The sequence below is a fragment of the Rhyacophila brunnea genome, unplaced genomic scaffold (assembly GCF_057557595.1).
Source record: "Rhyacophila brunnea isolate RB1 unplaced genomic scaffold, BYU_Rbru_1.0 scaffold_6, whole genome shotgun sequence".
In the NCBI taxonomy this organism is placed as follows: Eukaryota; Metazoa; Arthropoda; class Insecta; order Trichoptera; family Rhyacophilidae; genus Rhyacophila; species Rhyacophila brunnea.
In genome coordinates this window covers 30,478,974-30,502,919 of record NW_028233276.1, presented here as the reverse complement: position 1 = coordinate 30,502,919, position 23,946 = coordinate 30,478,974, and the positions used below count along the sequence as shown (strand labels likewise).

The following is a 23,946-nucleotide window of genomic DNA, read 5'->3' as shown; positions in this document are numbered from 1 at the left end:
ATTATGGCGCAACATCTGAATGACCGTGAGGAGGATATTCTAAAAGCAATGGACACCGAGACAGCGAAGCAGAACTGCTACAGAAGGAAAAGTTCAACGTACGAGCGTCGATTAAGATGCTGATGTTTGAGGTATCCTCGTTACGTACCTTATTTCAGCAGGGGGACCGGCAAGGAGTGGCGCAACGCCCAAAAAACAATTCTTGGCGGCCCCTACGGTCGTAGAGTTAGGTCTAAATGACAAGTTGCGTCGGTGCGACCACTCGTCATCAGCTAACCATCTGACGAAGAGGACCATCGCGGCCCTCCAGAATGCGATGTTTTCCCAACGGGACAGCTTCTGAAAGGGTATGCAAGGGTTAGTGGATTGGGCAACCAATCCTCAAAACATCATAACAGCGATGAGCCTGTACCAAAAAATTGAAGAGGGTTTTGGGGACAACGCATAATAAAATTTGCGAGAACATGACTCAGATCCTTACCAGAAGGATACCTTCACTCGGGAGGCACTATCAAAGATTCCTCCGAGCTGAGAGTCCCGGAAGGCCCTCGAACTCACATTATGGCCGGGGTACTCCCAAGGGGCGACGTCCTGTGGGAAGGGAGTTCTCCATCGGAGGTACGGGCTCCACCAGGGATCCGTACCCTAAGCGAAGGTGACCGCATCTGGACGACCAACAACATTGGGAGCCGCCTAAGAGACTTTCGAGGAGTCTGGATGGCGTAGTGTACCCCCCCCCCCCAACATTGGTATAAATAATAGCCCCGCATACCTTTTGTGCGAATACCACCATTGGTAAGTCCTTCTTTACTTTTACGGAAAGATTTTCATACGCAACAATCAGCAGAGGTCACTCTCGAGATCGAGGACTTAAAGAACTCAGGGGTTCTAGAAGAAGTGGGTTAAACCCCCAGTTTTTCTCTCAACCCTGTTTCTGATCAAGAAAGAAGATGGGGCCCTATGCCCTGTTTTCAACCGAAAGCGTTTGAATGCGTTCCTACAGCCAAAGCCATTCAAACTAATTCACCATTACGAGGTTCCAGCCTTCTTACAAACAGAAGACTGGCTAGTAATAATAGATCTAAGCCAGGCGTCCCTCCAGGTACCAATGGCTTCTCAACATCGTCGATTCGTTCGACTAGCCTACCAATTGGAGCTCCTACAATTCAGGTGACTCCTGTTCGTGCTGCCAACCGCTCCGATTATGTCGGCATCCCTGACCAATTGGGTCGCCGAACGCCTACGAAAGAATGGCTGAGAATATTCACTTACCTAGACGACTTCTTAGTAGCCAACCAATCCGAGAAACAGTCTCGGTTCAGGTGGAATACAGGATAACCTTCCTACAGTCTTTAGGGTGGTTAATAAATATTAAAAGATCCTGTCTGAACCCAAGCCAACAATGAGGGTCCCTGGACATCACGTAGGACACACACAACAAGCGGAGATTTTCTGTCACCGGAGAAGTGTGTAGCACTCCGTCACAATCTGCTAATGCAGGTACAAAAAGGCAGTTGGTCCCCCAGACAGGCACATATCCAATCCCTTCTGGGGCGACTCAACTTCACATCCTACCTCCACGAGGAAGGTTGCATTACCGACGGCTACAACTCTCCTGTCATCAATATGGCCGAGGTCCCATCCTCGCCAATTGATGACAATCCCACCACAGGCACAACGGGACATCATGTGGTGGCTCTAGGCGATAGGATCCTCAGAGTTGACATAACGCAGGTACAAAAAGGCAGTTGGTCCCTCAGACAGGCACATATCCAATCCCTTCAGGGGCGACTCAACTTCACATCCTACCTCCACGAGGAAGGTTGCATTACCGACGGCTACAACTCTCCTGTCATCAATATGGCCGAGGTCCCATCCTCGCTAATTGATGACAATCCCACCACAGGCCCAACGGGACATCATGTGGTGGCCCTAGGCGATAGGATCCTCAGATCTGACACAACGAAGGTACAAAAAGGCAGTTGGTCCCTCAGACAGGCACATGTTCAATCCCTTCTGGGGTGACTTAACTTCGCATCCTACCTCCACGAGGAAGGTTGCATTGCCGACGGCTACAAAGCTCCAGTCATCAAAATTGTCGAGGTCCCATTCTCGCCAATAGACGACAATCCCACCACAGGCCTAACAGGATATCATGTGGTGGCTCCAGGTGATAGGCTCCTCAGAGTTGACACACATCAATCACTTCCTGACGACAGACGCGGCTGACACAGGCTAAGGAGCCCAACTGAATGAACACCCCTTATCAGGTACGTGGAAACAAGACCAGTTAGCATGGCATGGCATTCCAACAGGAAGGAGATGTTTGTAATTCAATCTCAGATACAATCAATCATAGGATCAGATCTGCTTCTGCAGACAGACAACAAAACAGTGGTGGCATACATCAACAACGAGGGTGGCACAAAATCTGTCACCCTCCCAAACCTATGCCGACAGATACTAGTATTTACCAGTCGAGCCAACATCACGTTTACTGCACAATACTTCCGCAGAAATTACAACTGCGTGGCAGATCATCTCTCCCGCAGACAACTCATTCCCGAATGGCATCTCATCAACACCGCAACCAACCCCCTGTTTCAAAGATGGGATGTTCCCGAGGTGGATTTATTCGCAAGCGAAACAGCACACGTCTTTTTTTTTTTTTTCTAGATGCCTTTATGGATACCTCGCATTTACTATCGAGGTTTCTTAAGGACTTTGGCACGCAAACTACTCTACTTGATGCTAGTCAAATGAAAATTGTGCCGGCTGAGAGAATATGCCTTATTGAAAACTGTTCTTCTACCCGCATCGGGTATTGCTAATTTGAATTCGGCCAGGGCCTATGAAACCGCCTTGCAAAAACCCTGGAAAATTCTTAGTAGCGCAAGGCGGAGGTGATTCTGATGAATATTTTGTCGTATTCATTGGGAACTGAGGACTGCGATTTGTAGTCGAGTTTTTTCCCGTGGTAAAAGAAATGTCGCATAGGACTGATATTCTAAGTATATACTTATCCTATCTTATATTATGATTGCAGTCACTGGATCAGCACACGTCATTGCAACGTATGAGTCACGAGACGCAGCGCGCCACTGTCTGAGTCACGAGACGTTACAGACAGTGGCGCGCTGTTTCACGACGCCTTCAGCCGAGTGTAGGACTTCAGACTGGCGTGGATATTTCCCCCACCAAACATACTTTCACGAGTCCTAGCGCACCTAAACTCAGCAAAAGGGAAGTACTTACTAGTGGCACCGAGCTGGAAACAATGCTTTTGGGGAGTGGACTCACGAAAAAGGGCGATAGTACCTCCTTATACAATGCCTCACCTACATACGATACTAGTAGGTATGGAGACCAACCGTCCACCTCCAAGGACCCGGGACCTGTCCCTTTAACTATGGATAATTTCGGGTGGGGTGGAAAGAACATCAAATTGAATGGTGGAAGAAAGGGAACTTCTTACTTCCAGATGGCGGCCTTCGACTCTAAAAACTTATAAACCAGCTTGGAACAAATGGAAGACAATGACATGGGTAACATGAACCTAAGTGATCATAATAGCCCTCAACCAATAGAATTGGCCAGATACCGAGGCTACATGTACAACATGGAGGGTTTGTCGTACATAACCATCCTGGTGCATAAGTCAGCCTTAGCCACATTTTGCAAACCGATTATCATTGTAGATATCAGCATCAACGTGGTAGTACAACACAATATGTTACAGGCAATTTTGGTACATAAAACGAAACCCGTCAAACCAACGGTTTGGGATCCAGGACGAGTGGTAGATCATCTTAGGAAAACAACAGCGGTGGAGTACAACCTATTCGAAACCTCTCGCAGGACAGCCACCTACTCGGCTGCTTCTCGCATCGGGACGAAGGGTTCATGACCTCACACTACTCAATAGTAGAAAATGGATTAGTGAAAAAAAGTGACCACATAATTGTATGGCCAATGTTTGGCTCAAATACAGATACCGCCAAGCATCGTCAATCGGAATGGGAGCTAAGCGCTTCCACGTGGCAAGACATCGACCCAGTATTCTGGTTACGGAAACTCGTCTGCATGTCAAACCCACGGAGAGGGAAGGTAAGGATATTTCGGAATTATTTATATCTTCAAGAGGATCACCAAAACCAACCACCAGGACAGTTATAGGGAATTGGATAAGGTCAGAACTGTTGGAAGCAGGGGTACAAGAACCACCAGGCAGTGTCCGCTCAGTGGTGGCTTCCTTTAACTTTAAATATACCCAATAGATGATATTTTAAAGAGAGTTAACTGGCGTAGTGAGTCGACATTTCACGACAACTACCAGATAACAATGGATACACCAAAATCAGAAGGGGAAAAGAACCCTTTAACTTCTCTATTCAACCATATACATGGAAAGTCACGATGGTATATATCTCGTCAATGAATCATTGTCACATACAGGAATTTGGCATACCCAACACCAGGTGATAACAAACAGATATCTCAAGGACTTCAAAGTCAAAGGCGAATAATGAAAGGAGTTTTACCTACCAATAAAACTCTTATTATTCATGTTGACTTTAAAGTCCAGGGAACTTCTACCTGGTTCCTTGAGCCATATCATAATGAAGACAAATGAGTCCCAAACTCCCTACATAAAAAACGGACGCGCGGGTATGACCAGTAAATAAAAAGGGAGAAATGACCAACGACAAGAAAAAGGAAATTAAATTAGTAGAATAACACCTCACGCGAAGAAGAAGAGCAAACCCTATCTCAAGAACTTCAAAGTCAACATGAATAATAAGAGTTTTATTGGTAGGTAAAACTCCTTTCATTATAGGTGGTAGCATTAGTTGGAGCCATAGACTAAATACATCAGAAATTTGATTTTGAGCGGCCGTCAAGTTTTAACAAAAAACATTTTTTTCCACATTTTAAATGCATACTTTTGAGTAATTTTATTGCATATTTTTTCATGTATTTTTAAGGTTTTTCCATTGAAATTAGGTGAAAAATTCGCATTTTTATATTTTCACTAAGTACCCCGTCAAAATATCCCGAAAAAAGTACCCGCCATCGGTACGGAAGGTCCGGTCAAAAGAGTCTCGAAAAAGCCAACGCCGCTGTAATGCTCCCTACCTACCTGTTGTTGATGAACAAACGAAACATTTAGTGGGCTCGCACATCAGAGCTCGCCGCATGCGTCTTACGACGAATTCGTCGATGTGACGTCATCGTAAACCAAGAAACAAACGTTATCAAATGGAGATTCGCAGATTGGCCGATGCAACTGCGACTCTGCGATGCTGCGACATGCGTCGAGTTGCATTGGCCAAAGCCTGCATGTCGATGTCCGGCCAATATCGATTCCGCGCATGCACACAGCTGCAGAATCGGCCATTTCTCTCCAGACTGTCGCCACGTTTGGCAGAGCTAGAGCTAGCAGCGCTAGGCAGATGTGCGAGGTTGTGATCATGCAACATTCGCCGGCAGTCTCGGAGGTTTTGATTTATGGCCGTCAGGCACACAAGGTGAGAAGCATCGCGTCATTTTGACATTTCATTCGGCATATCACAACGCAGTCCGTGCAAAATTTTGTACGATTTATTTTAATTTATCTATTTTTGTGTGCGTGTATTACCGTGCACAATGCCAGCAAGACGCAAGGGGGGGCATTTGGGCCGTCGAACGAATAAAGCAACAAACATGCGAAATAGTAAAGCAGAAAGAACAGACGAACAAATCCAACAAGATAACAAAAACGTGCGTGTGAGCATGTCACAATTGCGTGCATCTCAATCACAAGAGGCACGAGCAGAACGAAATCAACAACGACAATTGGAACGGAGCCAAGCGTGCCGGTTCGTAGTTAACAAACGCAGAGCAAATGGCTGACAACGCGAACAAGTACATCGAGCATTTACATCCGCTTCGTTCCTTCGTCTCGCATTCGAGTACGAGCCAGATATTGAATATTCCGCTCATCCGAAAGTGCTTATTGGTGCTATGGACAAAGAATGTCCCCATTGTCATGCGCTCAAATTCAAACATGAGTCAGCCGGGATGTGTTGCGCATCAGGAAAAGTGCAACTACCAGAAATTGAGACACCACCAAAACCATTAAACGGCTTGCTCATCGGCACGGTTCCAGATTCAAACATGTTCCTGAAATCCATTCGCACTTTCAATTCATGCTTCCAAATGACTTCGTTCAGAGCAACAGAAATAGTTCACAATACTGCGGCAAAATGGTCAACAATTCCATTCTACGTTCAAAATCAAAGGCTAAGTATACCACAAAGTAGTCTCATTCCTGTCAATGCCAAACGAACCACATAATTTTTTACAAATCTACTTCATGGGCGGTGAGGACAACAATCGTGTGGATGCACGTTGCAGCTACAATAACCTCAATTTTCCTAATGCCAGGCGTATCGTCGGCGAACTGGACGCCATATTGAATGAGCACAATGAATTATTGAATTTATTCAAAGCACACATACACGAATTGCAAAGTGACAATCACGCTATTGTTATCAATCCTGATAAAACACCAGCTGGAGAGCACGTGCGTCGATTCAATGCACCTGTTGTTGACGACATTGCTGGAATCATGGTTGGCGACCGCACATCGACGCGAGAAATCGTGATTCGAAGAAGAAACAATAATCTGGAGTTCATCGCTGACGCACACCGTTCATACGACGCTCTCCAATATCCGCTAATTTACGGATATTGCATAAACATTAAACAACGAGATCCTGTCACAGGTAATTCATTCATTATGAACATCATTACTCATTTTGAATTGAGAAAATGAATGGTTGGTGTTTTTTTGTTTTTATCGGCGGTCATCGTCTACAGCGCTCTATTTCTCTTTCTGTCATAGATCCCAACCCCACACACTTACGATAAATTCGGTATTTTTTATTTAACAACCAAAATATTCACTAGAAATAATTTATATGGCAGAACAACGTTTGCCGGGTCAGCTAGTAAAGAATATTATTGGTAATTTTGAAAAAATCCAGTCATATTTTTAAATAAACCCTTTGTTACGAATTCACTACGTGGGTAAATTATTATAATATTAGTTCAAGGGTAAAAGTTAGATAATTGAGATAATAACTAATTTTGGTTTCGCATGAAAGGATACAGCCTCCCCCAAACCAAAGCGAATATTCGCAGCGAATTCGCAACGCCCTCGCTATCGCTGTCGCTACCGCTTGGATTTGATGCGAATTTCGCGTTTGGCCCCACACCAAAGCGTCAGCGACGCAGCCATAGACTAAATAATTTTATTTACGCGCCAGATTTAAAATTGTAAATATTATTAATATTTTACGCCAATTATTCTATAATTTTTATGAATTAAATATAAAAAATACACGTACACTATAGCGCTTTCAGAATTGCTACAACTTTTACCCACTTTGCGTAAAGTGTATTTTAATTATCTGAAACAAGGTGGCAGCATTGGATGCAGCCATAGACTAAATACATATACGAATGTCAAAGTGACAGTTGTGTGTTGACAAAATGTACACGTCTTCTGAATGCTTATTACACGCTGAAGATATAATGAGATGGCGTGCGACAAAATACATCGACATTTAATATAACCTTACTTTATGACAGGGCAAGATTGCCATGGCTCATAGGTAAGATAGATTTACTCAGTTTCATAACTGCACATATTATAAATAAGCATTTACCATGAAGGGTTAACAGGATTTGAAGGTAATATGCTATTGAAATAACATGTCTCCGTTATTTGAATTGTAGGTTTTGACTATTTTGCGTTTCTACGCAGAGAGAGCGTACCAAAAACGGGTAGGCCAAGTCTTCTGCGCAATGAGCCAGGCATCAGTAAGCAGATGCATAGGAAACGTGTCCGATGCTATAATAGCAGTGCTTAGTAATACTTACATACAGCGCTGACAGTCTTTAGTGTTGTGTTGATACCCTCTGATCAATTTATACAATATTACAATGTACATGTCATGTAACTAGAGTAACTGCGCATAGACACAACAAGTAAATTACCTACTCAATAAGAATTTAACGGGAATATTATTTTGTGTCGGTAAAAATATTTTTTAATTTCAGACTTCAAGAAAGGGCAGGTTTCCCGAAAATCATTGGGTGCATTAACTGCACCCATGTGCGAATATACCCGTCATACTTGGAGACTTTCAAAAATGAGCGCAGAAAATTTTCTGTAAATGTGAAATTCGTAATAAATATCATAACATGACATTTATTTTTATGCAGGTATCTGACATGTCTGACATGGACATTCTGGCAGTGAGTGCCAGATTTCCTTTGAGTGTTTATGACCAATTCATATTTAGTGGATCGTTGGTAAAAACTGAAATGAAACATCTACAGAACGACAAGAATTGGGAATTTTGTTTTATTAGGGAAGTATGTTAAACTTTACTTTACTATGGCAGTACCAGTAACAAATATTTTTGTTTGGTTTATATTCATCCGTATTTTGTACAGGTACTTCAAAGGAATCAAAATTTTGCATAGGTATGAATATGATATTTAATGAAACAGTTTTTTAATTATTTAAATCCTGATTTCTAATATTTTTACAACTTTCAGTCGAAAACATATTCAAATTAACAGACTGTGTATATTGAAATCATTCTAGTGCCACCATAGGCCAGCCAGACTCACTACACGGCTGCCCGCTGTTTGACCAGGGATGTGATTGAGTGTTTTTGGATAATGGACCACACCAGATCGCATAGCTACAGCAACAAGTGCAAGACCAACCGTGGCTGTACATACAGTATACATGTATATATTAAATATAATTTATGTATATTTATTTATGGCTTATACACTGAAACAAAATATGTCACTTAACTGTACTTGAATTTTTTGCAGGATCATTCAATAAAAAATACTTGGCTTAGGTTAAGAAAGTTTTAATAATCATTTTTGCACAGAATACAAGAAAAATATTTATATAATTATTAGAATTACAATGAGCTTTAAAAGTAACACGATATTGTAATAAAATGGACAAATATGAAAAAAAATAACAATAAATTGTATATAGATAGGTGACAGGGTTCAGATGATTCTGGCAGTGCAGGCGACTCATTTAGGTGTCAGTATTGTTACTTTCAAATGACAATAACACCGTTCCAATGTGATTCGGTCGTGCCAGAAGACTCTGTCCTTCCTCTATTTAGTAACCGGGCGTTTTACAACTTTAAATGAAAATTAAGTGGGTATATAGATAGTATATTTTTTCTAGTATAATATTATTTAATTAGGTGACTTTTTATTTCTTTATTACTTGAAATGGTGTTTATATGGTAGATGGATTATAATGGTTTTGAAATATAGTTATTTTTGTTAATGAGTCATTTACCTTGACAGCTGTTTCGGCACATAAACTCATTTTCGGAACATTCAACAATAATTTGTGATTATAAAAGAGCTACAGGTCACGTAGCAAATTAAATACGCTTAGTTAAATAATAAATACATACCAAATATTTTACAAAATACACCACATACATCCATCGAATATGGTATATAAAATACAGATTCAAGTATCAAATAATTCTTGGATAAATAGATGTTTATGTAAGTATATGTTTTTTTAAATACTTACATGATACTGTGTTGTATAACATTTAAATTTATATTTTTGATTTTGATTTACATACTTAAATGTACCTACATAAATTTGTAATGTACAGTAGGTACTTAATTACATTTTTAACATTAGGAAATTACCATTATTCGATTCTATCCACCCGCCATGTCTATAATCACCCCAACGCTGGATAGAAAGAGACATCACACAAAATTGGCTGTTTGATAATAAATGGTAGTTGAAAAATATTTTAGAGTATGATTATGTCCATAGAAACAGGTTTTAAGTCATTCATATTTGTCCGAATAATGTGTAGCAGAAAAATAGAAATTTTAAAAAGGGTCTATTCAGTATTCACCCCATTCTACGGCAAACATTTTTCTTAATAAAAATAGGTACATCAATAGAGGAATCATAAAATGGACCTTGGCCCTCGCCCACGCCTTATTCATCCTTGTATATTATATTATCACACTTAATGTTTTGGAAAATTCATTAACATTGTGCACAAATGCCACTTTTGTTGATTGACACTTCACTTAGTTGATCTCTTTGTTCACGTGAAGTACAATAAAAGTATGTAGCAGCGAAGAACTAGAGACCGAAAATAGTAGAAGGAGCTAGAAGAGGCTTTCATCTAGCAGTGGAATGACCCCGACTGATGTTGATGATGAAATATTATTTTATTCCTGTTAATGCCGGGGATTTCATTTTTAATTTCTTCTGGTGCTTTGTACCTACGTTGAAAGGTTGAAGATCTTTGCTAAAATTAAATTCATCACAAAGCATTAGTATATCTCCAACATCATTCAGGTAGGTATCCATGATGATAATATAATATTATGTACTTAGAGGAGGTACCTGACCTTTATATTTACATGCACATAAAATTATTAATCTTATTGCCTAATGCAGACCAAGATATACCTACCTACATAATATTACATGAACAGAAGTTTAAGAACATCTCAATTAAGTTTAAAATGTTTGTAGGTAGGTATACAAATTAATGTGAAACAGAAAACATTGGTTATGTTAGGTAGGTACATGGAACATGTAGATATTATCTTGGTTCGCGGTCGGCACTGGGCAAAACCAGTTTATTAGCTCAATATACCTATACATAATGAAGGAAATATATACCTAGTAGGTATATAGGTACATAATATCGTTTTTGTGATTGAGGTCTCTTGAGATCAAAAAACAAACAACCTAGGTATCTATGTCCTACTGTAAATAACCCGATAGTAAGTAGTATGTAAGGTTTTTGGTCTAAAACCTTACAAAATACTACAATGACGACATGGAGTACCTACTTATCTACCTATATGTATATTATATCTTTAGCTACAATAGAAATGCTATGCTGCATAATGTTAGATGCAAAAAAATAATCTTAAAGACTACCTATCTAACCTAAAAAAATATTATCAACGAATATAAAATGGGTATTTACGTGACCGATACCGAATATGATTGAAGTAGGTATTGTAAATGATACCTAATTATAACATTATTGATATGACTGCTCGAAAGTCGAAACCAAAACGTCAAACGATCGCAATAAGTTAGAACTTTCAGTGCCCTAACAATCAAAGTTATAAAGTTTCTGTTATTAAAGGCTGTGCATGACGCAAATTAATAATATGTATTTTTTAAATATCGGGACCTTAGATTAAAGTTATTTATTTATAATAGCGTATTCATCCTGTCAAAAAACTTTACATACTTTGGTTAGACAAAGATAAAAGATATTATTATGACGACCTTCATACCATTTTCAACAATTTCCCTGCCAATTTCATCCCATATCTTATCTTTCTTTCTCATGTTTTGTAGTCACTGTCAGAGAAATTATAAAGGATTGGATATTTCCGGACCAACTCGATCAGCTGCTCAATGTCTTCGCCATTTTGATTTTACTAATTCCCTTGGCGAAATTGTCCGCCGCGAATAAATTCGCTGTCGACAGAGTTCCCGAAAATCGCAGCGAATATTCGCTGCAAATTCGCACTCAAGACGCAAGGCGGTCGCGCAAGCGTGCTCTGTCCCGTAAGCCAATACGAGCTTGATTGGCGAATAATTCGCTGCGAATATTCGCCGCGAATATTCGCTTTGGTTTGGGGTATTTTTTATACTTTAATGAGAGATAATAATATACGCCAAAACGAAATGATAACCAAACAGTGTTGGATTACAATCTAAAATATGTGGTTGTATTCCTTTCCTTCAGCTTCGACTGTGATTTTATCGATGCTTGCAATAATTTTATGATGGCTATGAAAAATGGATGAAACTGAAATCAGCTGACATATATGTCAAAAATTACGGACGCAGTTTTTAAACGTCTATAATGTTTCGCCACCAGTGTTAGTTTTTTAAACGACTAATGTTTGCACTGCTTTTAATTTATATGAAATGACTATGTGGCAGTAGACATAATCAGTCAAAAGCGGGATATACCTACTTTTATAGAAGAGTAATAATATAAGGGCCACAACAAAATACTTCGAAAATGGCTCATAAAATACCCGAAATAATTATTTGGTATGTTTTCAATTACATGATTATAAATGTTAACCTTCAATGCGATAAATTGCTATAGTATATACACTTCCTAAAAAGATTTGAATACACGTTTACGGTTTGTGTTTACATTCACATTTCTGTTTTTTTTAGCCTATTAATAATATCGTGCATTGGCACAATCTACGTGTTCTCGCACGCATTTCAAGGAATTATGGTTGCATCTGGTCAAAGTGGATATTTCCATGAAACAGAATATGCCTGGATCTTCAGACTGTCCATCAATTGCTTTGGATATGCTTCTATATTTGTTCCTGGTTTTCTAATATACAAATATGTCAGAAAAACAAAATATCTCGAACGATGTGGTATGATCAATTTATATTCTAATGACTTACACTTAACTCCTTTTGCGATACTTATACTGTTTATGACAATTTTGTATTAATTCCTCTGATATTCAATCATTATTTTCGGTGGCGATAAGAAAATAAATGATAAATTTTCCCTCCAACTTACATTAATTTTATCGTGCATTTACGTAGGTACCTACTTATTTAATATTTCTAATTTTAAAGCTTAAAATATAATGTGAAATCAAATTTGATAAAAGATATTACTTATTTATTTCCAAAATGAAGGTATAATTGGAATTAATGAATTATTATTGCCTTGTTTTAATATAATTATTCAATGAATACACCAGAACTATGGCCTTTAATCTTTTATTCACATTGATCACCATGGGGATCACCGGTGACCCGTACTAGGTTACTTCAAGGGCGCATGGTGGCGTGTCGTGACGCGTAAGTGTCATTCTGAAAGACTAATTGTTATATGTGCGACTAATGGCACGAACATACTATCACGCAGTGGCGAGAAGTGGAGGTAGGCTGTTAAGTTCCGACATATATTTTTTTTACCATGTCCGATCCCAATAAGATTATATGGGCCTCCACAGGGTGGAAGTTTGTATTAACAAATTTTTGTTTTTACGAGAAATGGATGTTAGCCACTTGCTCAACCTATTAGGTTCATACTTTGACTTAAACACAAATTGAAAGACAATATGTGTATTTGCCAGACCCAGGATTCGAACCTGGGACCCACGACAATATAGGCCGACGCTTAAGCCGCTCGGCCGTAGTGCACAATAAACTTTGTCAGTCATACTTATTTGTTTTCATACATACCTACTGCAATGGTGCTGGTTAGTTTTTAAAAATCAATAAGCCAGCCCGCCACAATGTAATAAATCGTCTACAAATGGCTGTGGCCAGCATGTCAAATAAACTTTAAAGTAATAAAAAAAAATTATATCCTTACATATTCTGTCAAATCATACTTCGTTAACCAAATGTTTACCTAAAACTTCATGGCGATCAATGCGTTAATATCAGAGAACACAAAATAATGAGAGGGTGGAAAAGAATATGTTATTTTAAATATTTACACCTGTATCTAATATGCAATAAAGTTTATCATGTAAACGCAATGCGCATTTATTCACACTCAGGAGACTGTATTTCTTGCGTTTAATTGGTATTAAGTCATAAATGAAAACTGCCATAACATTATTCTTAGTTTATCGTCGCTGTATGATTGGTTTGTCGAATAGACCCAATGTTCAGGAGACGAAAAACAAATTTCATAATCCTATATTTAAATACATGGAGATATTTAAATTGTTATTTTTACAGCATACTAATGATGTATTCATTACCATTACAAAGTAATTTAAAGAAAAGGATGGTTCTGGTTCATTTAGATACTAAAAAACATTCTTAATTAAAAGGTCGATTTCGACAAAAATGGATATTCGACAAACCAATCCTATAGCGACGTTATGGTGACTGGCTTTCACATTCCTATCTTATTAATATGTTTTGTGATTAATTGTATACATAATATAAAACATTCTGAACCCCAGATAAATTAAAATCCAATATTGAAAAATGCAGATTTTCAGTAACACGAAATGTTGCCATTCGAATCGGTTGATATTTGAATTGGTATCTTGTTATATCATAACAAAATAAGTATCGATATTCATTGTAAATTTAACAAATGGCAAAGCTAAACAGTTACAGAATTTCTGTATTGCCTCTACTGAAAAAATTTCATTTTGCACGTAACTCACTTAACTCTCAGATTCAAAGTTTATTTGATAGTAAAAGTTTGTATTGTTATTTAATACATTCGCAGGGACTGGATGCTTTGCGAGCACGGTCAGCCACTGTTTTGGAGATCCAGAAACCGAACGATCTTCGGACAATGCTCTAAAGAGCGAACCGGAAAACGCCAGAAGCTCGTCAAAAGAATTTTTGTTGCTGACGTTATGTTTTACCGGACTGATGGGATCATATCTGACATGGGGACTTTTGCAAGAGAAAGTTATGACCCAAGTAAGCGTAAATTAATTAAATATATACTTATACCTAAATATAACTGATAGAACTGAATGCTTGCTGATTTTATGAATTTTTTATTGACTAAGCTCAATCAATTCATTAATCATATTTTCTTTTATTGATTATATTTTGTCGTATCAGAGGGATTTTATAATAATTTATTTAATTTGAATATGTCGCTCGATCCACTAATGCAGGGGTCAGGAACCGTCGGGTCGTAATTGTGTAAGAGGAGATAGGAGGGCATATAAGAAAAATAATTCTTTAAAAATACAGAAATATTTTAAGTACGGGATGCGAAACTAACAAACAATGAATCCAAATGAAAAAATATTATTTAGTAAAAACAAAGATGAAAGACTGAAAATGAAATATTATAATGTATTAATCAGGTGTAAATTTGAATTGAAGAATATAATTTCATCAGTCGGTCAAAAAGAAAATTTATTCTTTCCAAAACTCATGGCAGAAAATGCTTGTTCGCAATTCTCAAATTTCCATCTTGGTTTGTTAGATCATTGACGTCTACATTAGAAGGATTAAAAACCATTCATATTTCACTGCTCTTTTTGTAAATATCCATAAATTTTGTTGAAAATTCGGTTTGTAAGTTTCAATAAAACCAACGAAAGTGCCTTTTTGTGTTTGCTATCCAACTGCAGAACTACAAATTAGATTATTATAAAATGTTAGATTTTCTTAAATCATTTTAGTAATACAAAATTTATTATTGAAATAATTCAACTTACGAGCTGGGCCACTTGTTACTTTAGTGTAGGCAACCATTTATGGGCCGTGATAAATGTCCGTTACCGATCCCTGCATCCGATGCACAAAGCAGTCAATTTTTTTTACTTATACACTATTTTCATTATGTTTGTTTATAATATTGTATGTCATTAAAAAAAAATTGTATTTATCTTACAGACTTATGAAAATGAAATAGGCACGAAAGCCAGGTTCAGAGATTCACAATTTCTCGTTTTTATAAACAGAATATTGGCATTTATTATGTCGGGTATATATATTCTGTCAACACGACAACCGAGGCACAGGGCCCCGATCTATAAATACTCTTTTTGCTCATTTAGTAACATCCTAAGTGCCTGGTGCCAGTATGAGGCCCTCAAGTATGTCAGTTTTCCAACACAGGTAAGATGCTAAACACTTGGAATCCATATAATTATAATTTAGTATTAAGGGGGGACATGCTCGTCGAAGGTCAAAATTGAGTTTTTATTGTATTTTCAAACCATGATCCTGGACACTCCTTAAACGTTGTAGATAATCTATTTATATAATTTGGAAGCCTTATTATCCTTTATAGTTATTTTAAACATTTTATCACTGCATAAAGTATTTTTGTTACATAAAATAGTATTCTTTTAAACCTCTCGCTCTAATGTTTTAGAATATGGTCATATTTCGGTACATAACTGTGCAGTGGTGTTAAGATTTTTTACATTTATTAATTTTTAAACGCATTTATAAAACCATTAGTATAATTTATTACGAGATAATTTTTGTAAAATATTCACGATAAAAAATTATATTGATAATCTCTGTGATCCCAAATTTGACAAGAATTAGGCATTTTATTATTCAAAAAAAGGCAAGATTAACACATTTGAAAATAATTCTAAAGATACTTATTATAAGCTATGTCTTTGACCATTCAAGTGTGATAAACATCCTACGAATAATTGCTTTATAATAATTATTGACCTAAGAATAAGGTAGTGTTTTTCTTTTGGCATTCCCCAGTGGTTAAGCTACAACATACGGCCGTAGCCATAAATTGACAAACTATAATTGAAGTAGGGAGTAAAATGATGTTAACGCGCGTGTTTGAACATGTACTGTTTAAAAAAAAAAAATCGGTTAGGCTTCAAAATTATATAAAGGTATGTCCAGGATCATGCTTTGAAAATAGAAAAAAAGCTCCATTTTGACCCACGCTGAGCACGTCCGCCCTTAACGGCCCACGTGCTCGTCGTAGGTCAAAATTGAGTTTTTATTGTATTTTCAAACCATGATCCTGGACACTCCTTAAACGTTGTAGATAATCTATTTATATAATTTTGAAGCCTTATTATCCTTTATAGTTATTTTAAATATTTGATGACTGCATAAAGTATTTTTGTTACATAAATTAGTATTCTTTTAAACCTCTCGCTTTAATGTTTTAGAATATAGTCATATTTCGGTACATAACTGTGCAGTGGTGTTAAGATTTTTTACATTTATTAATTTTTAAACGCATTTATAAAACCATTAGTATAATTTATTACGAGATAATTTTTGTAAAATATTCACGATAAAAAATTATATTGATAATCTCTGTGATCCCAAATTTGACAAGAATTAGGCATTTTATTATTCAAAAAATCGGCAAGATTAACACATTTGAAGATGATTCTAAAGATACTTATTATAAGCTATGTCTTTGACCATTCAAGTGTGATAAACATCTTATGAATAATGATTGCTTTATAATAATTATTGACCTAAGAATAAGGTAGTGTTTTTTTGAAATACGCCATTTCTTTTGTCATTCCCCAGTGGTTAAGCTACAACATACGGCCGTAGCCATAAATTGACAAACTATAATTGAAGTAGGGAGTAAAATGATATTGACGCGCGTGTTTGAACATGTACCGTTTCGGTTAGGTACATGTTCAAACACGCGCGTTGACAAAAGAAATGGCGTATTTCAAAAAAACACTACCTTATTCTTAGGTCAATAATTATTATAAAGCAATCATTATTCATAAGATGTTTATCACACTTGAATGGTCAAAGACATAGCTTATAATAAGTATCTTTAGAATCATCTTCAAATGTGTTAATCTTGCCGATTTTTTGAATAATAAAATGCCTAATTCTTGTCAAATTTGGGATCACAGAGATTATCAATATAATTTTTTATCGTGAATATTTTACAAAAATTATCTCGTAATAAATTATACTAATGGTTTTATAAATGCGTTTAAAAATTAATAAATGTAAAAAATCTTAACACCACTGCACAGTTATGTACCGAAATATGACTATATTCTAAAACATTAAAGCGAGAGGTTTAAAAGAATACTAATTTATGTAACAAAAATACTTTATGCAGTCATCAAATATTTAAAATAACTATAAAGGATAATAAGGCTTCAAAATTATATAAATAGATTATCTACAACGTTTAAGGAGTGTCCAGGATCATGGTTTGAAAATACAATAAAAACTCAATTTTGACCTACGACGAGCACGTGGGCCGTTAAGGGCGGACGTGCTCAGCGTGGGTCAAAATGGAGCTTTTTTTCTATTTTCAAAGCATGATCCTGGACATACCTTTATATAATTTTGAAGCCTAACCGATTTTTTTTTTTTAAACAGTACATGTTCAAACACGCGCGTTAACATCATTTTACTCCCTACTTCAATTATAGTTTGTCAATTTATGGCTACGGCCGTATGTTGTAGCTTAACCACTGGGGAATGCCAAAAGAAAAACACTACCTTATTCTTAGGTCAATAATTATTATAAAGCAATTATTCGTAGGATGTTTATCACACTTGAATGGTCAAAGACATAGCTTATAATAAGTATCTTTAGAATTATTTTCAAATGTGTTAATCTTGCCTATTTTTTGAATAATAAAATGCCTAATTCTTGTCAAATTTGGGATCACAGAGATTATCAATATAATTTTTTATCGTAAATATTTCACTATAATAATATCGATATAAATTATATTGATGGTTTTGTAAATGCGTTTAAAAATTAATAAATGTAAAAAATCTTAACACCACTGCACATTTATGTACTGAAATATGACTATATTCTAAAACATTAGAGCGAGAGGTTTAAATGAATACTATTTTATGTAATAAAAGTACTTTATGCAGTCATCAAATGTTTAAAATAAATATAAAGGATAATAAGGCTTCAAAATTATATAAATAGATTATCTCCAACGTTTAAGGTATGTCCAGGATCATGCTTTGAAAATAGAACAAAAGCTCCATTTTGATCTATGCTGAGCATGTCCCCCCTTAATTGTAGTGTCCAGGTAATGTAATTGCCTAATATACATTTCCAGGGAATAGGGGGTCCACATGTATGCTGTGAGAACCATTCATATATTCAGTCATAGTTTGCTATTAATTGTTGTAGCGTGCGTCAGCCCCTCCTCTGAAATTGCATACGAGTCAATGAGTTGTCTCTTTCTACTATTCTTTATGTTCACAATCAATCATAACTAAATGAATCTTTGTATAACACGTGGTTTCAAACCGTGTGATAAACTAAACTAATGATTTTTGTTCATGGTTATATTATATTTTCACTAAGTATGACTATGTGTACAGTATATATAAACGGATACGATCAAACGCTTATATACTTGGTGAAAATATATTTCCATGAGCAGATATTGTATGTTTAATATGACACACAGTTCAAAACCATATGTGGTTTCAGTCTATGGATGGCCTATGGGTCTTTGCTGACCAAAGACTAGAGCTAAAGCTCCATAAAAATTGGATCCTAGCAGTAGGTAACGGTATAGTTAGTACTAAACGAGGGGCTGAAGGCAGTAAGCGTTGGATAGGCTGTGTGCCAGAAAGTGTGATGGTAACCACTTTAACAGTCGTTGCACTGCAGTGCAGAAGGCAAAGGGAAACCACTGCACTATATTCTCAAGACTATCACAACGAAATGGCAACCTATTCCGGAGTAATCATGATCCTCAGTCATGAGAGTTACAACGAGGATGACAGTAGACTTTTAATTCTCAGTCCCTCAATTATTATGCAGTTCTGTGTATTATATCAATAACAAAACTTCCAATGCATGTTATCATATTGTAATCCTTCGTTATGTAAATTGTTAAATTACTAAATATAGATTGTTTATTACAGATTAGATCTCGGAAGTGCCTTTATACTATTAAATAAACAATATTATACTGGTTCGCTAATGTATACAGACAGTGTAAATAAAATGAAAAAACATACTCTATTTTAGGTTCTGGCAAAGGCGTGTAAGATAATTCCAGTTATGATAATGGGAAAAATCATATCACGTAGCAAATATGAATACTATGAGTATGTAACTGCAGGTCTGATATCATTTGGGATGGTATTTTTTATGCTGGGCAGTAGCGATGACACAAAAGGTAAAAAAAAGATATTCTAAAATTTTAGACTGGATTTATTGTATTATTAATCCTTGTGTAACCATGAGTAACCAACCTATGAAATAATCGTATTTATAGATTTTTGGGTTCTTACCGCATGTACTTCTTCCTTCTTTACTCGACGTTTCGGGCTCGTCACAGAGACCATTTTCAAAAGAATGTTATGATGTTTCGTAGTGTAAGTGTATGAATGCTAACGTCGCTCTTGGTATTAAAGAATGCATTGAGAAATTTGCGTGTCTAGCGGGGACACGAAACTTGGTCTCAAGGGTCTGGGGCAGTCGAAAGTTGAATTTACAGTTTTTAACATAGGTAACCAAAAGGTCAGAGTTGCCTTGATTTTAGCATAGATCAGTTATTTCCAACAAATTACTGTAGATATTAGATTCAGCTGAAATACCAAGTTTAAAGTTACAAATAAAATGTAATCGATGGTTTGGGTGCGAATTTTATAAAAAAGTGACCAAATTGTAAAAATATATTCCACATAAGAGAAGTAATATATGAGTCTTATTGTTATGATGTTTTAAAATTTCCAATTTGAAAAATGATTCCTACGTCACAAATTTCAGTGACTGGTGATGGATGGATGCCATTAATGGAATATTTTAATATGATTTGTGGGTCTATTCTATACTTATCGACGCTAAAGTGATAAAGGTATAAATATTATCAAACTTAGGATAGGTTTGTATCAAAGTATTAGCACTTATTGTAACAATTACAATAAGTTGGTTGTAATTGTTGCAATAAGTGCTATATTTTAACAGCGGCAAGAGAGGTATTATTAAAATATAGCACTTATTGCAACAATTACAACCAATTGTAATTGTTACAATAAGTGCTAATACTTTGATACAAACCTACCCTAAGTTTAATAATATTTATCACTTTAGCGGTCTATAAGTATAGAATAGACCCACTGGTTACTTTTACGGGATAATCAGCAAAAAGATGTCCATTATGTCATTGTACATATTGATAAGGGGAACTAGATGAGATTCTTGAGGAACTTCATGGGTAGACTCTCTGTCACGTAACCTTGCCATTTGGAATAGATGTTTTTGAATGAAAACGTGAATATACCAATCAAGTGCTTGGAATTTACTAATACAATTATATGGCGTACGTGTGTAAACCAATCGGGTGCCCGGCTTTTACTAATACATTTATACGGTTGCGTATACACACAAATCTTTGTCACTGTTACAATGGCAAGGTTACATGAAGGAGAGTCTATGAAAGAAATTGGATGTATGAAATTTATTCCTGATGGGTAGTTTCTGTCCCCATGAATAACTATGAAGCCTATGATCGCAGAATCTATTGATTAATAATTTAATTATTTTCTAGTTTTACACAATATTCCGTTGTTAACTTCTTATGTTCCTTTCTATATCTTTCTATATCTTCCTTTTTGTTCTAGTTAAAACTGTGACAACACTATCAGGTATTATTCTACTTGCATCGTACATGATGTTTGATAGTTTCACATCGAACTGGCAAGGTGCCCTGTTCAAAACGTATGCGATGCCGCCAATTCAAATGATGTGCGGTGTCAATTTGTTCTCATGCCTTTTTACCGGTGTGTCTCTGGCTCAACAAAGCGGATTTGTTGACTCACTGCAATTTATGATAGATGTAAGTAAAGATATGATTTTGTATCAAAGAGTTTGGACTATTTGTGATTGTTCATCGAAATAAAATAAATTGTTATTACAAATAACAATGCTTAGTTATAAGTTTTATTAGTATTTCTTCCATAATTATTATTACAATACACCCAAGGCCGGTTACATTCTAATGAATGTTTTCACGACTAATTGCCGCCTATTCGACGCTCGCATTCTGACGGTCCAGAACAGATGTATGCGACTGATACTGGGTGTGTGGTGGTGGTGGTATGACTTTAGGAGTAAAGAGGAGATAAGAGAACGAACCATGCAGTCTCTCATCACGCTGAAAGTAAAAAGGCGACATTGAACCTGGTTCGGCCATGATGCCAGAAGAGAACCTCAACCTGACTTGCCTGTTCTTTAAGCCAGGCCGCTAAATACTATATAAATAGAGTGTATATGGCAGAGATACGGGATACTGGTATGGCCTGCAATGACACAAAATGGCTGGCGAGCGACAGGGATTTTTGAAGATCCCGTGTGATGTCCATATGCTGGACAGAATTGAAAAAATATAGATATAATAATAGGATTAAACCAGATTTGGGTGTGCAAAAAACCCCATTAATACGAACACGGTTAATTCGACATTTGCCATAAATCAAAATATTCACTAAAATCCATAAAATCTATTTATATTGAGATTTGCTTTAATTCAATGAATGAATTGTAATAATCACCACTGATATTTATGTGAAAGAAATTGTATCGGAAAGGGAACTAATACTACATAATTGCAACCAAAAAAATACTTTTTAAGCTTTACTGTTTTTTTTTGTGTTTTGTAATTTGATTTTCGGTCTTGTCGATTTCGAATTAACAGGGTTTTACTGTATATAATAATTGTCAAATAACTTATAAGCAAACATTTTGAAGATCTAACAATTTAGAATTAACAGGGAAAAAAATATTAACAAAAATAAATCATCATTGATTGATTTTTGTATAATTATTATTATGAAGTACTAAAAAAGTTTTTTCAATTTACGTATTTTTATATTTATTTTATTTTCCAGTTTTCTATACATTTCAGTAATCTGGTACCATCAGGTTTTATATAGTGCCGAATTAGTGAGATTTTATTGTATTATGTAATTTATTTTTGTCAAACTGAATTCTAAATCCAAAATTCTCTTTTCAGTATCCCAAGTTTGTAATAGACTGCGTACTTTTGTCAATAAGCTCTGCAGCAGGCCAGCTATTCATTTTCTTTACCATCGCAACGTTTGGTCCTGTTGTCTTCACAATTATAATGACTCTCAGACAGGTAAATATGAGGTTACTCCTTTTTTATTTGGAATATTCTGAATTTGTAATGAACTGTTTTGTAATATTGTTTTTTTCATTCCAGGGTATAGCCATATTGTTGTCGTGCCTAGTATACCAACACCATATCACCGCACTCGGAATCGTTGGTGTGATCATCGTATTTGCGGCCGTATTTCTTAGGGTTTACTGTAAGCAGAGGTTACGCGCTTTACGTTCGCGCATGGAGACTTACAAATCTAGGGCTTTGGTGTAACAGAATGAACAATAGTCAACCAAACCAAACTTTTATTTATTTCGTTGCGAGTGTTTCGTATTGTCTTATAATAAATCTTTCAGCATTCCTTCCATGTTTCTCATAATCTAGATATTGTTAAAAATCTTCAATTCAATGCTCCCAGTGAAAATCATTGAAACTATAAGACGGCCGTTCGAACTTTGTAACCGTGGCAAGAGACAACGACGTGTGACATCAATACTACTGCTCTAAGAGAAGTAGTGTCGTGTGTCGCACGTGGCAGATGTGCAGACCCAATGTTTCACATGATAAGATCGCTCTTCTCAAACTGACTCATATTCAAGTTTATGTAATCGGTACTTTTAAGACTTGTCACTGTTGCATGTCTTTGTTACGGGGCGAAAGGCTAGTTTAATGTACTGCTTTATAAGCAGAGTTCGATAGTTGTGGGTAACAAAAAAAAGCAAACAAGCCTATTTGACAAAAGCGATGTGAACACTGTTAGCGATGATTAACAAAGACATTATACAGATTGGTCCTGCCTATTTGCTTACGAGAAAAGGGGGTATTGAAAAAAAGAACATTAAAATTTTATGTTTCTAAAAAAATAACGTTTTATTAAAAAACAATATTCAATTTTAATTTTTATTGAAAAAATCATGTACATATGTATATTAGTTTGTTGCATTTTTGTTTTTTTGTTATGTAATTCTCTTTCAAGACTATATAAACATTTAAAAGTGTCATCTTGGATATCAGCAAAGTTTGTAAAGTAGGTTTTTAAACCCTCGGTGAACCTCATTGCTTCTTCTTTTGTTGGAATATCAACCTCGTCTTCATCAGACAGTTCTTCAGAAGCGCGCGTAACTTGCATATTTTGAATATTTCCGACGTAAATCGCGGGAAAGAAAAACGTAAATGCGGGTATTAAATGTACTGAAATACATCGGGACCGAAAAAATTACACGCGATTGCCGGGAAAACGTGAATACCGGGCACGTAAAAACGAGGTTAT

General features: G+C 36.3%; 1 protein-coding gene across 1 annotated transcript; it reads left to right on the top strand.

Annotated features, from left to right (window-relative positions):
* The first annotated feature begins 11,897 nt into the window (after positions 1–11,897).
* Positions 11,898–23,492, top strand: sll (adenosine 3'-phospho 5'-phosphosulfate transporter 1). Its single transcript, XM_085956698.1, has 8 exons — positions 11,898–12,169; positions 12,302–12,516; positions 14,354–14,553; positions 15,487–15,711; positions 19,580–19,730; positions 21,178–21,392; positions 22,569–22,694; positions 22,779–23,492. The coding sequence occupies exons 1-8, from the start codon at positions 12,138–12,140 to the stop codon at positions 22,947–22,949; spliced, it is 1,335 nt and encodes a 444-aa protein (XP_085812824.1). The 5' UTR covers positions 11,898–12,137; the 3' UTR covers positions 22,950–23,492.
* The last annotated feature ends 454 nt before the right edge of the window (positions 23,493–23,946 follow it).

Bases quoted from the DNA above. Each gene is read 5' to 3' on its own strand.
- sll (XM_085956698.1), top strand. From the start codon at position 12,138: ATGGCTCATAAAATACCCGAAATAATTATTTG. The intron at 14,554-15,486 runs GTAAGCGTAAAT...TTTATCTTACAG, and splicing joins AAGAGAAAGTTATGACCCAA to ACTTATGAAAATGAAATAGG. The intron at 19,731-21,177 runs GTAAAAAAAAGA...TTTTTGTTCTAG, and splicing joins CAGTAGCGATGACACAAAAG to TTAAAACTGTGACAACACTA.